We start from the raw sequence: 15,299 nt of genomic DNA, 5'->3' as shown, positions 1-15,299 counted from the left end.
TTTCTCTCCAAGCTGTTTGGACTTTCGCTCTTTGGGAGTTTAGGGGTTAGTGATGAAGGGTAAGTACATATCTGGATTTAATACCAAGGTAGTAGAATATTAGGGGAATTGTTGGCCTAGGGAATATTGAACAGGGCCTTATAAACTGGCAAATCTGTCTATACTACTTGAATTGCTAGGGCAGAAGATGTGTGTTCAACAAGGTGCCTCTTTTCCTCTTGAGAAGGTGACTTACATGAGAAAAATTCAAAATTGACGTGATTCTGACACCTCATGGAGTTAAGTCTGGTGATTCTGTGATAGTAACTGGTTAGGATTTCACCAAATCTAGTGCTTAATGTGCTCTGCCCCGTGCTTTACGGGAAAGAAAGAGACAAACACAGAAGATGGCTCTGAAGTTGTCAGTTCAGTTTAACACTTATTGCCTGTATTCTGATACCCACGACATGCCACATGTGTGAAAAATTCTAAAGAACTTACAATGGTGTCACTCTTAGCTTGGACCTGTCCTATCCCTCATGGTACACACAGAGCTACTGGGGCAATTCTTAATCTGAATAGAGATTATAGAGCTGAAAGAAATTAATAATTATAGGGTATAAAATCTCATGAACTTAGTATTAACTACCTGTTGAAATGTTTAATATATTGAGTTGAGTAATATATATTATTAAAATCAATTTTACTCTTTTCTTCTTAGTCTTTTTAAATTGTCTATGAGAATGTTTTAAATTACTATCGTGGTTTGTAGTGTATTTTCTTGAGTGACACTGATCTAGGACACAGCTGAGATAATACCAAGTTTCAAGTGTGACAGTTATGGAGATGGTATGTTCAGGGTATGAGAGAAGTACGACAGAAGGGCTTGTTGTAGGAAAGACTCCAGAAGAATAGTTTCCTGAAAAACAACTCTTAGAAGCAGTGAGCACTTGAGAAAGGAGCCATTTTGTTTTTTTGACTTAATCTTGCTATGCCTCAGTTTCCTCATCTGTAAACTGGACCTACCTCAAAGGATTGACCCAAGCATTAAATGAGTTGAGTCACATCCATTACCCAGGGAAGAGCATCCATTGCTCTGGTCTACTCTAAGAGGTCAGTGATGTCCTGAAGCTCAAATCAAATGCTGCATGTTACATCTTGTGAGATGCATAGCGTCGGAATGAACTGTACATAGTTCAAAATCCACTCCAATGGGCTATGGAAAAGGAGAGGGTAACACAAAGCTATCCCAAAGAGCTGTTTCTCAGCCATGCCCATGCCCAAATCCAAAAGACAAGACAGTCAATAAGAACTGCCAAAATACTAGCCTTTGTTTTTCTGACCCGAAGTGGTCCCTTCTAATGCTAATGCATGAGTCTGTCGGGCAGAGAGAAGTTAGGCGGCAGCCTGCTGGGCTGATTAAGGGAAGAAGCAAACTGTGAAGATCGGACACAAAAAAAAACCCTTTAGAGAGATATCTTCCACATTGGTAGGACAAACAACTCTTTTCTATCTCTTAATTTAAATATTTCCAGTTCTATTTTTACCATGAGCATATGCTATTTTACAGTTGGAAAAGAAAAAAAAATGTGTGCAGTCTTTTAAGAGAGGTAGGATAAGAATGTGAAGTTGTGTAGTCCAGATGGAGTCCCATTCAGAGAAGCAGACTTGAACTCTACCAGGGCTGGGAAATGCCTAGCTTCCCCAACCAGCATGGGACTGTGCACAGATTTACTCTTTCTGTCAGCATCGCAGTTAGACAGACCCTTCCACCTCTGAGCAATGACTCTGCATAATCTCTCCAAGAGTAGGTTTCTAATATATGAATCTAAGACACAAATAGTACCCACCCCTGTGGGTGTGAGGAAGCACTAAATAAGATTATGCTTGAAAGGCCCCTGGAACATATAACAAAGGAAAGTGCCAGTCATTAAGGAACTCTGAGAGCCTGAGAATTACTCCTTCCTCACCAGGCAGGCACATCCAGCAGAGTACCACCAACTGCTGTCCTCCAAGGACAGTCTCAGACTCAGTAGAGAAGCTCTTCCTAGACTATATCTAACTATATTTGATTATTGATCAATAAACTGACCAGTCCAAATTATCCATGGATTTATTTCCTAAAAAATTAATATGTTCCTTCTAGGCAACCACTTCTTCAAAACCAGACATCGTACATAAGATTCACTCTTTAGCATTTTAAATTTGATATTGTCAAGATTATTAAAAATGGATAAAGTAGCACAGAATGTGTGTACATGTGCATGCACACACACACATATAGACAGACAGACCAGGAGGCATAAGAAATATGCCCAGGTCCCAGTATTTAGTGAGCAGTAAAATGCTTGACACTTCCTGGAAGCAGCAGAGATTGGGGGAAGAAATAGCTAGGAATGGGGCAAAAAAGAGCTAAGAATTGAGGGCTATTTCTCTGAGGCTGGCATCCCTGGGAAGGTGGCATTTCAGATCAGGAAAAGCAGAAGTTACAAGCACTAATCACAACATCATAAAACCAGGACTCTGAAAGGAAAGGGAGTCTGTGGAAAAGGAATGTAAAGTAAGTTTCATGGCTGTTCACTTAGCAAATTTTTGCAAGGCCCAGTACAAAGCATTGCAGATTCGACAGGAAGCAGAGCGGACAGTTGCCTGAGAGCATCAGCTCAGATTTGTGACATTTCCAATCCCAGCTCTTCCTCTCTCTGGTGACCTGTCACCTACCTGCTCTTCACTGAGGAAATGATGGTTTGGAGGAGAAACCAAATGCTTGCCAAAAACCAGACATTGGTTTGCCTCCAAACTGGTCTTTAATGCAATATGGATACTGCATGAAGCAACAAGAGTCACTCTCTGGATTGGTAAGATTTTGTTTATAGTTATTGTTACCAAGACAGTAGAAGGTCAGCAAAGGTATAGAACATAGACTCAAGGAATTGACCAGAGGTCTGAAAATGGCACATTTCTCTCTCCCTCTCCCTCCCCCTCCCTCTTCTCCCTCTCCCTCTCCTTCTCTCCCCCTCCCCTCTCCCTCCCCCTCTCCCTTCCCCTCCCCCTCTCCCTACCTTATCCCCTCCACTCCTCTCTCTCTCACTTTCTGTCTCCGGTGTGTGTGTGTGTGTGTGTGTGTGTGTGTGTGTGTGTGTGTGTGTGTTCACAATCACACATATGTACATTCTATCCCTCCTTTTCTCTTTCTCTTCCTCCCTTCCTCCTGGCTCCCTCCCTCATTTATCTGCCCCTATACAAACTTTTTAACTTTTACCAGTACTTCTCAATTATTTGTATTTCTTCCTTTGAGTACCACCTACGCAGCTTATTGGTCCATTTATTCATTAGCTGACTTTTTTTCTTTGCATTTTAAATGTTATCCCCTTTCCTGATTTCCCCTCCAGAAACCTGCTATCCCTTTCCTCCTTCCCCTGCTTCTATGAGGGTACTCCCCCACCCACCAACCCACTCCCACCTCCCTGCCCTGACACTCTCCTACACTGGGACATCAAGCCTTGACAGGACCAAGGACCTCTCCTCCCATTGATGCCCCACAAGGTCATCCTCTGCTACATATGCAGCTGGAACCATAGGTCCATCCCTATGCACTTTTGGGATGGTGGTTTAGATCCTGGGGCCTCTGGAATGTCTGGTTGATTTGTATTTTGTTCTTCTTGTGGGGTTTCGAGCCCTTTCAGGTACTTCAGTCCTTTCTGTAACTTTTTGATTGGGGACTCCGTTCTCAGTTCAATGGTTGGCTGCAAGCATCCGCCTCTGTATTTGTCAGACTCTGGCATAGCCTCTTAGGAGACAGCTATATCAGGCTTCTGTCAGGATGCACTCTTGGCATCAGCAGTAGTGACTGGGTTTGGTGGCTGGGCCAGGTGGGGCAGTCTCCGGATGGCCTTTCCTTCAGTCTCTGCTCCACACTTTGTCTCTGTATTTCCTTCTGTGAGTATTTTTGTTCTCACATCTAAGATCTAAAGCAGCCACACTTTAATCTTCCATCGTCTTGAGCTTCATGTGGTTTGTGAGTTGTATCTTGGGTACTCTGAGCTTTTGGGCTAATATCCACTTATCAGTGAGTGCACACCTTGTGTTCTTTTGTGATTGAGTTACCTCACTCAGGATGATAATTCCTAGTTCCATCCATTGAATTTGAAGGTCTTACAGGTTCCAGACACTAATACCTGTCAGACACAGACTTTCTACCATTCTATAGGCTTGGCTTTGCTCTGGAAATGGCTTCTGTTGCTGTACAGAGGTTTTTCTCATGGTACACAACCCAATTTTATCAATTTTTAGGATTATTTGATGTGCTCCTGTAGCCAATTTCCTGAAAGTTCTCAGCTTGGAATAATTACACACACCTTTAATCCCAGCAGCCCGGAGGCAAATGTAGGTGGATACCTGAGTGCAAGGCCAGCCTTGTCTACAGAGTGAGTTCTAACACAGCCAGGGCTAGAGAGTCTGTCTCAAAAGAAAAAGACAAAGGAAATGCCTGTTTTTGTCTACATTTTGGGTGTTACGTTAAAGTCTTTGATTTCTTCTTTGACCTGTGTTGTTGCTGCTGCTGTTTTTTTTTTAATTTAATGTGGGCTTTTTCCTTCATGTATCTGTATAACATGTGTGTGTATCTGATGCCTGTGGAGGCCAGAAAAGGGTGTTAGATGCTCTGGAAATGTTAGATGGCATCTGTGAGATGCCATGCTAGAAATGGCACCCAAGTCTTCTGAAGAGCCAGTGCTCTTAAACTCTTGAGTTGTCTTTCTAGATCCTCAACCAACTTTTGACAAAAACAGTTCAGTGAAGCAAATGATTTTAAGTATTGGTACTGGAGTGATGGGTCATCTCCAGAAGCAAGAACAAGACAGCACTGTGAGTCACCTACTTTACTTAAAATTGAGTTGGAATAGATTATTAACTAAAGGTAACATAAGGTTTTTTTTTTTGTGGGGTGGGGGTGAGAAAGAGAAATCTCTTAGGAGAAAAATAAAACAAATGATTTGAAAAGAAAAGTCCTGAGAAATTGGACCCATCCAAAAAAAAATACCTTTACCCTGAAAAAGACCCTGCTGAAAAAATAAAAAGAGAGCAGGTGGGACATGGGGACATAGGTCATGCAAGCCTCTTGACATAGTTCAGTCCCCATGGTAAGAGAAACTGACCCCTACAAGTTGTTCACTGTTTCTACAAACACACATACCAGGAAACACATGCATCCTTCCTTACACACACACACACACACATATATATGTGTGTATATATATGTATATATAACATGCACATACATTAAAAGATGACATCTAAAAGATAATCTACAGACTAGGAGAAAATGTTTGAAAACCTCTTATGCTATGATAATGACATGTCTTAAGTAGATATAGAACTTTCAAAAATCAAAAATTCTAAACTTTTAATCTAAATATGAACAAAACTCATTAATAGACGTCAATAGATATTCACCAAGAAACGTACACAGATGGTAAATACACACACACAAAGATTTTTTTAGCATAGTTAGTCATTAGAAGTCCAAACAAATAGCATATTAAGATATTCTTAACACCTGCCAAAGTGGCTACAATAAAAATAGTGACAAAGTCAAATGCTTGAAAGGAAGAAAAGAACAGATTTTTTTCATGCATTATTAAATATATAAAACCCAAATATACATTTTTATTTATATGTACCCTCTTTATTAATGTTTATTTATCTACTAAATCATAAGATACACATGAGCAGAGATCATATCCAATCACTTCAGTGTTCTGAGCCTCCCTCTAACTGAGCATGCGTGATGTCTGCATATTGCCTGAGCTGACAGCTGTGAAATCTGTTGCTCTTCACTCATGGCATTGACTGGCCCTACTACGCAGTAGACATTGATACTAATGGGAATATAGGGAGAAAAACAAAGGAACGGCTTCTGGCTTCATAGAGAGTGTTGTCTGGTTGGAGAGGAAGTTCAACACGGCACAGCTATAAAGTGGGATTGTCTTGTCCTCGCAGATACATTATTATATAGAATTGTTTGAATAGGTCTTTGTATCTCTGTATGTGTTGGATGCTGCCCACTGGGAAGGAAGGATTCAGCACTGTCCTCTGCATCAAGGACTGTAAATCAGAGAAACTAGCTGGAACATCACAGTGTTTGAGGGAAAGACTCGTTGCACTGTTACTAAGTCATAGCTTACCCTGATGTCATTACTCTTATCATACTTACATGAAGTGGCGCCATCTCTAACAGAATATAAATTGCTCAAGAATGGGACTTGAAGTCTTTACACAATATCTCTTTAATACCAAAAGGTAAGAATAACATGCAGTAGGTGCTCAGTAAATATTTTCTGAGCCACTGAATGAAAATGCATCTTAGAAAAGCAAGGCTCAGTGAAGTAAGGGGCTTTCCCAGGGCCACATGGTAAGCAAGTGTCAAATCTCAGCTCTACTAGCTCAAATGCTATAAAAGGAACCTTTGTGCTCTCTTGCTTAAAGATGCAGTCAGATAATCCAGAATCACGCTCTAAGAAGAGGGACAATTGCACAAGCACTGGGTCATACTGACATACAATTTCCAACTTAGTCCCCACAGTTCCTATGGAAGACACATCCGTGTGTCTGCAAAAAGCATCATTCTCAGTCTGATTCCTCGCTGTGTATTTCTTCTCTCCTAGCTTTGAAAAGGGGGTCAGATCTGGAAAAAGCCATGGCTACTATTGCTCTGATTTTCAGAAATGCTTCTGATCCTGATGGTAAACTTGGGAAAGCCACTGCCAAGAATCTGCTTCAAACCCAATTTAGGAATTTCACTGAGGTAAGAGAATTAACTGCATGAATAAAGGAGCCTCACGCCAAACAGCAAGAACTCTAGCTCCAGGGTGCCATAGCTTTATTTCAATCAACAGATATTTATTGAGTATCTCCTATATCTAGGTTGTCCACTGAGTTTGATGAACGAGCTAACATGTGGGCACAGTGGGTCAGAGCGGCAATACCAGTTGAATGTCTGAGCATGTAGTCAAATGGCAAAATACTCGGATCATCTTGCTGTGAGAAACCAAAGACGGAATTCTGAACATTAAATAAATACAGTGTTTGAAGTATGAATAAGAGTTAACTACTATAAGATTTAATTTTTCTGACACCTTCTACATTGACTTACATGATGTCCTATGCATAAGTTTATACTTTGGGCAATACTGGCCTATGGAAATCTTACAAGAAAGAAAAAATGGCCAATACCCAAGCCTAAACCACCAAGATTTACTCTGCTTCCTGTGACGATCAAGAGCCTAGTCTAACAAAATATGTAAAAGTTGTCTGTAAATTCTTAGTGTGGTCTGAGATATTAAAAAGATAACAATTGTCTTTCTATAACTGTGTGTATATGTACATGGTTTTAGTGTATTAAGTATATAAGATATGACTTACTTGGAAGAACCAGATCAAGATTATAATTTCCAGTGAACCTATAGTTCTGTCAACATGTGTGTATGTGTGTGTGTGTGTATGTGTGTGTGAGTGTGTGTGAGTGTGTATGAGTGTGTGTGTGAGTGTGTGTGAGTGTGTGTGAGTGTGTGTGTATGAGTGTGTGTGAGACTGTGTGTGAGTGTGTATGAGTGTGTGTGTGAGTGTGTGTGTGTATGTGTGAGAGAGAGAGAGAGAGAGAGAGAGAGAGAGAGAGAGAGAGAGAGAGAAGGGAGAGAGAGAGAATCCATATGCAATGATATAACATATACGAGAATGACTTCAGGGATCTGGAGAGATGACTCAATAAGTAAAACACTTGCTACGCAAGCATGAGAGCCTGAGTTTGAATCCTCAGTAACCATCATGGTGAGCAAATATAATCCCAGCAGTCCTAGGATAAGATGGGAGTTGGAGTCAGGAGAATCCCCGGAAGCACCCTGGTCCCCTATGTGGGTGTATTGAATGGTAAGCAAAAGGAGACCCTGATTCAGACAAGGCAGAAGATGAAAACGACCACGACATTGTCCTCCGACTTCCAAATACACACCTACCTGCCTTACACATACATGCACACATATCATATATACATACCACACTCATACCACTCTTTCTACACAGACAGACAGACAGACAGACAGACACACACACACACACACACACACACACACACGTAGAAAGTAATGGCAATGAGGCTTATCATTCTTTGAGAGTTATGCTTACATTTTTCTTGTTAAAATATTTTTCTAAATATTCCATATTATACCTGCATGTTTTACAAATACTTTTAAGGAAAACCGTTTTTAAGCAGAAATCCTTGTAGAACTTGAGCTAAACTGTTAGGGGGGAGGCTTTTAAAGGGGTGGGGATTAGTCCTGTTGTCACATTTCCCTGCATCTGTTACCACAATAAATTATGGATCCCAGAAAGAACAAAAGCGCTCATCTGGGGGTCAGATCTCTGGAGGGCATTTAACAAACATAAGGAGGAGTGAGTGGGATCACTGATAAAAACTGTCTTCCTTCTAAAAATACCATTCATTAGGGAAGATGCCCTCAGCTTGGTGTTCTGCAGTGTGGGTAGCCAGTTTCTGCAGCAGACACACCCATGTCTGAATGTAATCGCTGTGGTGAGCAGATCCAGGAGGCCAAACCTCATTTCAGGGCAACGGAGGGGATGGTTCATCCAAGGGCATCCTCTGGATCAATGGTGCTGCTTACACTTGGCCAAACATGAGAAACGAAAACCCTGCCTTAGCCCAACAGTGAAGCTCTCTGTCTAAGATAAATGTGTGAGCACTAGTGCCCATCAAATAGTTCCTCGTGTTGTGGTGACGTCCAACCATAAAATTACTCTTTGCTACTTCATAACTGTAATTTTGCTGCTGTTATGAACCATAATGTAATTACCTCATTCCGATCCCTGTGAAATGATCATGACTCCAAATGGGTCATGGCCCGCAGGTTGAGAACCAATATTTTAAACCCTCTACAAAGGGGGTGAGGGATCCTCTGGTAAAATGTGTTATACTGTTTTGCTAAACCTAGGTCCTAAAAGAAATGTTACCTTCTCATAAGCCTAAGCACAATTTCCAGTCTTAATACACATTCACCAGTAAAATATTTTTAAAAAATACAAAAAAACAAAAAAACAACCCTAGACCCTGTGAGCATTGCTTAGAAGATATTAAAACAAAATGACTGGTTAACCCGTCAGTGACTAGAGCTCGGCAGCCTCCTGATCCTTCCATATGCAGAACAGAGGGAACAGAGAGACTTATGCTTTCATGATCTTTGGGAAAGCTGGGCAGTCATACAGGAGAATCTTTTTATTGAACTGACCCTTTCCAAGAAGTGTTCAGCTTTCTTGTAGCAAATACTCAAGAGCTCCTTTGACACAGGGTAAAGATGTGGCCTACGAGCAGTCGGCATAGAGACAAGGATGGGTTTAGACAAGGATGGGTTTAGACTGTAACAGAATGTGCCATCTTTCAAAAAATGTCTCAGGCATTGCTGGAACTTTTGCAGCCAGTGCACAGATGAGCATTTGTGGTTAAACGGAATGCACACGCAGCTTTGCACCAGAGTGACTCAAATGACATTTCTGTGCTTAATGTCAAAGTTTCCAGCTGTTGTTTGAAAGGTTTGAAACTGAAAGGGCTCTCCATTTCTTTGCTGTTCAGATGTTTTCCCACAGTCTATGTGTGAGAGCTATGTACCTAGGTACGACAGACAATCAAACTGAATGCTGAACAATTGCACAAAGCAATGTGCTTTCTTTTAGAACCGTTCATTCTGCGGTTCTGAATAATCTCATAGTCCAGGGAACACATAAGCGGCACCTCCTATAGTGAAGAGATGATATATTTAAAAATCCCGAAACATAGAAAATTCTGCCTCTAAAGAAAAGCAGAGTGACTTGCTAGTTAAGAGTATGGCTCTGGAATCAGGCAGATAAGGCCACAAATCTTAGCTCCACAGAACAAGCTGCTTGCTTTGAAGCAAGTTACTTAATTCTCTGGATATAGAGGAAGTACATATGGGGGGAGATCAGTGGAAGGATTTCAGAGACATGTCACGGGAGGATTTTCTCAATGCTTATGTGAAGGCACGCGCCTTGCTAGATTGCTAATTACATATGCATTGTTCATCAGCATCTCTAAATATGAAGTTTATACACAATGGAGGTTCACTTCTTTATCTTCAGAGAGAGGAAACCAAGCCAAAATCCCGAGACCTCCTTTCTGAGCTTGATGAGCACACAGAAAAGAAGCTGGACTTTGAAGACTTCGTGATCTTGCTCCTGAGCCTCGCCATCATGTCAGATCTGCTACAAAATATATGGAGTGAAAATACTATGAAATAAACAACTTTAAACACATGAGCAAAACGGTGTTTCTATCTGATTTGTTGTAAGTGGGACTTTAACTCCTTTCAGAAATGTTTGAATGATATGACTTGGGACACAATAACCTGAATACCATTTTTGACGAGTGACTAGTGATTTAAAGTCATTTCCCACTGAACGTGGAATCACATTTATTCATTGATCCTGCAATCATATTTGTGAGCCTCTTCTGGGTAACATTGTTTAAAAAAAATACAGTATCAAATAACCAGATAACTCCTTCCCTTTCTCATGTTTACACAGTTCCAGAAGAAGAAACAAGACATACAACAATAATTTCTGTGTCTATGTTTATGCAGGATTGTGTATTGGTGTGATGGTAACAGCACACGTATGTATGGTAGCCAGAAGTCAGCTTCCAGTGTTCTACCTCAAGTGCTGTCATTGTCCTGGGGCTCACTGGGGCTAAGCTGGTGGGTCAGTGATCCCTTGGGATTCACCCACCTCTACCTCCCCAGTGCTGGGATTTCCCCAGCCCAGCTTTGTAGGTGGGTTCTAGGGTTCAAACTCAAGTCCTCATGCTTGCACTGGTGAGTGCGTTACCAAATGATCCATCGCCCCAGCTCCGAGCAACTATGTAATAAGTTTAAGACACACTCTAATTATAAGTAAAACGAGAGTTACAAAACGCTGACAGAGTTTATTACAAGAGCTTTTAAAGATCAGACCCTTTCTGACCTATTAGAGAAAAAAAAGCCTGTGCTCGACAGTTGCTAGAGTCTGAGTTGAAAGTGAAATTGTCTAAGAAGGGACACATAGGAGATTTTAAGGGGACGACAGTGTACTTGTTATGTGAGTAAATGCATTTATCAAATTCTTAAAACTTTACACTAAAATGGATACATTATATATGTGTAAATTATAAATTATACCTAAACATGAGTTTTAACAACCTTCCAGGCTTGGTATTACATACCTTTGATCCAAGCACTTGAGCACAGAAGAATCAAGAGTTCAAGACAAGTATCGACTGTGATACATAAGACTATAGATAATCACACACATGCACACACAGATACACACACATTCACACATACACACAAATACACAGGCACAAAAATACCCATGTGCACACACACATGCACACACACACACACTTGCACACATACATGAACACATACACACATGCACACATACACACAACCCATATGTACACATATATACACATGCACACACACACACACACATACACACTCAAACACACATATACAGATATGCACACATACACACACATGCACACACTCATATGCACACATACAGAAACATTTATGTGCTAAGTCCATTTAGAGTTGCTCAAATATGTGTTTAGGGCTGACCACTTGCGATTGGATAAAGTATTGTGGGCTCTTCCTGGAGAAAAATGACTCTCCATATCTCAGCAACCATTAATTGCCTATAGCACTTTATCTAGAGGTGTGGTCTTGTAGGACTTGCCTCATCCACACTGGCATGTCAACTGGTGTTACTGTCGAAGTGTTGTTTTGCAACCATACTCTTGAGATGTCATGGATGCAGATTCCCGTGACATGTAGAAGACTATCTCACAACAGACATCCTGGTCCTATGTCCCTTATAATCTCTTGTCCCCTTCTTTGCAATGTTCTCTAAGGATGTAGGGATTTTGCTCCTCATGGATCAGTTGTGGTTGACAGGTGAGAGGTACACTTACCTGTGGGTATAAAATATGTATTTAGGATGCAGTTAAAATTATATTGGTTTGGAAAATGGCAGTAGTATGTTCTCCTCTAGGGTCCATAACCTACTAGTTGGATTAGAGTATGGGCATAAATTCCTTCCTATAGAACAACTCAAATTAGACTTCTGAATGGCTATCCCCAAGACATAGGTGCCGTTTTTTGCACTGGTACCTGCTGGGTTTGTCACATCTGTGCTATGTAGCCTTTACAGCTGAGTAAGACTGTTGATGGTCTTTATTAGCTTGTTAACTTTATATAAAAATGGGTTTTCACGCACGTATATAATAACCCTGCAAGAAGCTGGTGGGGTGGATACTATTACCACCACCTCACGGATGAAGAAATGGAAGCACAGGGATTTTCATCTTTCCCAAAGCCATACAACTAATGGGCATGAGAGCCTTCTGCTTTAATATTAGATCTCACTGTGAGCAATAATATTATAACTCAACAAAAATAGCTGTGCACACTTCAGGCACTGTGCAAGAGACCAAGGAACCAGCTGGGCCCTGGAAAACCATTTGGCATTCCTCAAATAGAATCCTGTGGGCTGTCCCCCCACCCCCCAAAATCCATTTGCGTCTCAGTCACCAGTAGCTGAATATGGCAATCTTGATGGCCAATCAAAAGGTTAAATTCACACCTTTTAGGCAAGGGAAGATGAGAGCCAAGTGAGTGATAAGGAATCTTGGGGTCATTCGAGCAGTTTGGGTATCCACTAAGACTTCAGATCTCTATCCCAGATGGGAAGTCGCACTCCTATGAGGGGGCTATCAATTATAGAATCTATTTTCGTCTGATTGAAAGATTTAAAAGGGAGCAAAGGCATGCGTATGCTGAAGCATGGTGATGGATAAATCAAGGGAAATGAAGCCTAGATAATAGAAATATTTCTACTTCTTGAATCTAGTCCAAGGAGTGTGGGTTCCTCTCTGTTAAAAGGTGCGATGTTGAAAATGGGTCTGTGGCACAGATCAGTCTTAAAATCTTTTAGTTGCAAGAAACAATGTCCACTGTGATCACCCATATAAACAAAGCAAAACATGGAATAAGTAAATGTATCAAGGAGCAAGAACTTAAAAAGAAATGAAAGGGCAGAGAGTAGTACAAGGAAAGCCCACAAAAGACTGGAATCAGAAATTGAAAGGAGAGTTGAGGTTTCCCTTGTCCCTTTCTTCTCTACATGCTAGTTATCCACATTTTCCCCTCGAAGTCTCCTCCATCCATCTTTCTATCTATCTATCTTCTTTCATTTATCTCAATCTCTTGACCAGTTTTTTTCTTTTTCTCCATACAACAGCCAAGTAATAAATTATTACTGACTTTATTTTTTTCTTGAAATGATCACTTCTCAGTAGCATATATGAAGCCCCAACATAAGCTCTCAGAAAGAGAGTTCAATTAGATAATGAAAATAGAAAGTGTTCCTAGTCCTGTTTTTGTGTGAGGTCAGGGACACAAGACGCATGCCTACTGAGCAGGTACCTTAGGAATCAATTTCTCAGAGCAGATCTTCGAGCAGGATCTCAAGGAAGAGAGTGAGAAGAAAAAGACTCACTGAGGACTTTTAAGAATTTCTCAAAGAAAATCCATAGCTTGCACCAGAAAGACTACACTGTTTATTTCCCAGCTAAGACATCAACCAAGTTTCTTGATAGAACAATTTCATTCATTCCTACAAGTGAAACCTTTTGTTTTTCATCCTTGTATAAAGGAAACCAGACAGAGTCTCCCTGGGAAGTTTTCCCATGATTAATTATAGCCAAGACATTCCTACACAAGGGCTGTGACACCCTTGCAATTTTCTAAGCATGACAGGAACATACGCAATCTTGGAACCCCTAATTTTCTTTATTTTAGCATCTAAAAGTGGGGCCAAGTGTAAGATCAAGACGGTGCTTTAAATAGTCATTTATAAGGAGAGAAGGCTGGAAAAGGACCAATAGGAGCCCTGAGAACCAACTGAACTTTGACATTGGTAAAGCTAATGAGAAGTCTTACAAAGACCAATTTGCTGAATACAATGAAAGACATGGAGACCTATGGAATTTGTGTCTGAGACGTTTTTTGCATGGATCATCTTTCTGGATTTCAGTCTGAAAATGGATTCCTATTACAAAGTAGGAACTTTGTAATGGATTTTTCTTGGAAAGATGTAATTTTCAGGAAAAAATGTAATCGATTCCTATTACAAAAACTCAACTTAACCACAGACCTCAACCTAGAAAGCAGTTGCCATTGAAATACTTTCATGCTTATGCAATGACAAAATATGAATATGAACTAATATTTCTCTTATAACCCTAAAGGGATAAAGTGGTTTTTTTAAATAATTGGATTTAGACAGTCCAAGAAGAGTTGTGAAGATGTTTTCTGGAATTCTCTGAGATTCTGAGTATTTTTCTATCATTGTCACTTTTTATAAAAGTTCTTTTCTTGAGAAACACCATGGATTCCTATTACAAAAACTCAACTTAACCACAGCCCTTAACCTAGAGAGTGGTCACCATTGAATTACTTTCATGCTTATGCAACGACAAAATAGGACATACAACTAACTAGAAGCTATTTGTGGTCTTTATGTCTCCTACTTGGAGTGAGTGTTTGGAATGTGTATTTAGGTTAGAATGTATATAACCATGCCTCTAGAGAAGTGGGCCAAGGAGAAGAGGTAGCATCTGCTCCCAGATCTGCCACCCAGAGCTATGTGGCTCAAAGTTCTCATTCTCTACGTGAGTCTCACATATTTTCAAATACAAATTTATGATTGAAAACAAAGTGTGCTTCCTTTGAAAGTTGTTAGGATACTGCAACCGACAAATTTGTTTAATTGCCTAAATTATTATTATTATTATTATTATTATTATTATTATTATTTTAATTAACAGGTATTCTGATGAACACCTAATGCATTCAAGTATTGCTGTGTGGTCTTCTGCTTGATTCCTAACACATCTTCAGAAGACAGATATTACCATCTCTTCTTCACCAGGGAAGCATAAATGACTTCCTTTGGGCAGAGCATAGTAGGCAGTGGATCAAAGCTAGGACTGCAACCCAGGCTCACTGTACGTCACTTATTGCTTGTCTTTTATTGCATATCAGTCACTGCATGGCTCTTTTTGCATGTCACTTACTGTATATCACTGAATGTCACTTACTGCCCATCATTTATTACATGTCCATATCACTTATTGAATGCCACTTACAATGTCATGTTAATGTCATGTCACTTATTATATGTCACTTATTGCATGT

At 40.3% G+C, this 15,299-nt stretch overlaps 1 protein-coding gene across 3 annotated transcripts in view; it reads left to right on the top strand.

The window, feature by feature from the left end:
* The window catches only part of Sntn (sentan, cilia apical structure protein), a 13,181-nt gene extending 2,157 nt beyond the window's left edge, over positions 1-11,024 (top strand). The window contains exons 2-4 of one of the 3 annotated variants that reach the window (XM_087586388.1): positions 1-59; positions 6,645-6,784; positions 10,144-10,317. The exon at positions 1-59 is cut by the window's left edge and continues 94 nt beyond it. In XM_087586388.1, coding sequence (XP_087442514.1) covers positions 53-59; positions 6,645-6,784; positions 10,144-10,302 — 306 coding nt within the window. In that variant the 5' untranslated portion in view covers positions 1-52 and the 3' untranslated portion in view covers positions 10,303-10,317. 3 annotated transcript variants of the gene reach the window in all.
* Positions 11,025-15,299: the final 4,275 nt, after the last annotated feature.

Source organism: Rattus norvegicus, chromosome 15 (genome assembly GCF_021556685.1).
Source record: "Rattus norvegicus strain SHRSP/BbbUtx chromosome 15, alternate assembly SHRSP_T2T, whole genome shotgun sequence".
Lineage (NCBI taxonomy): Eukaryota > Metazoa > Chordata > Mammalia > Rodentia > Muridae > Rattus > Rattus norvegicus.
Note: the sequence above shows the minus strand (reverse complement) of the source record. Positions and strands in the feature narration are given on the sequence as shown.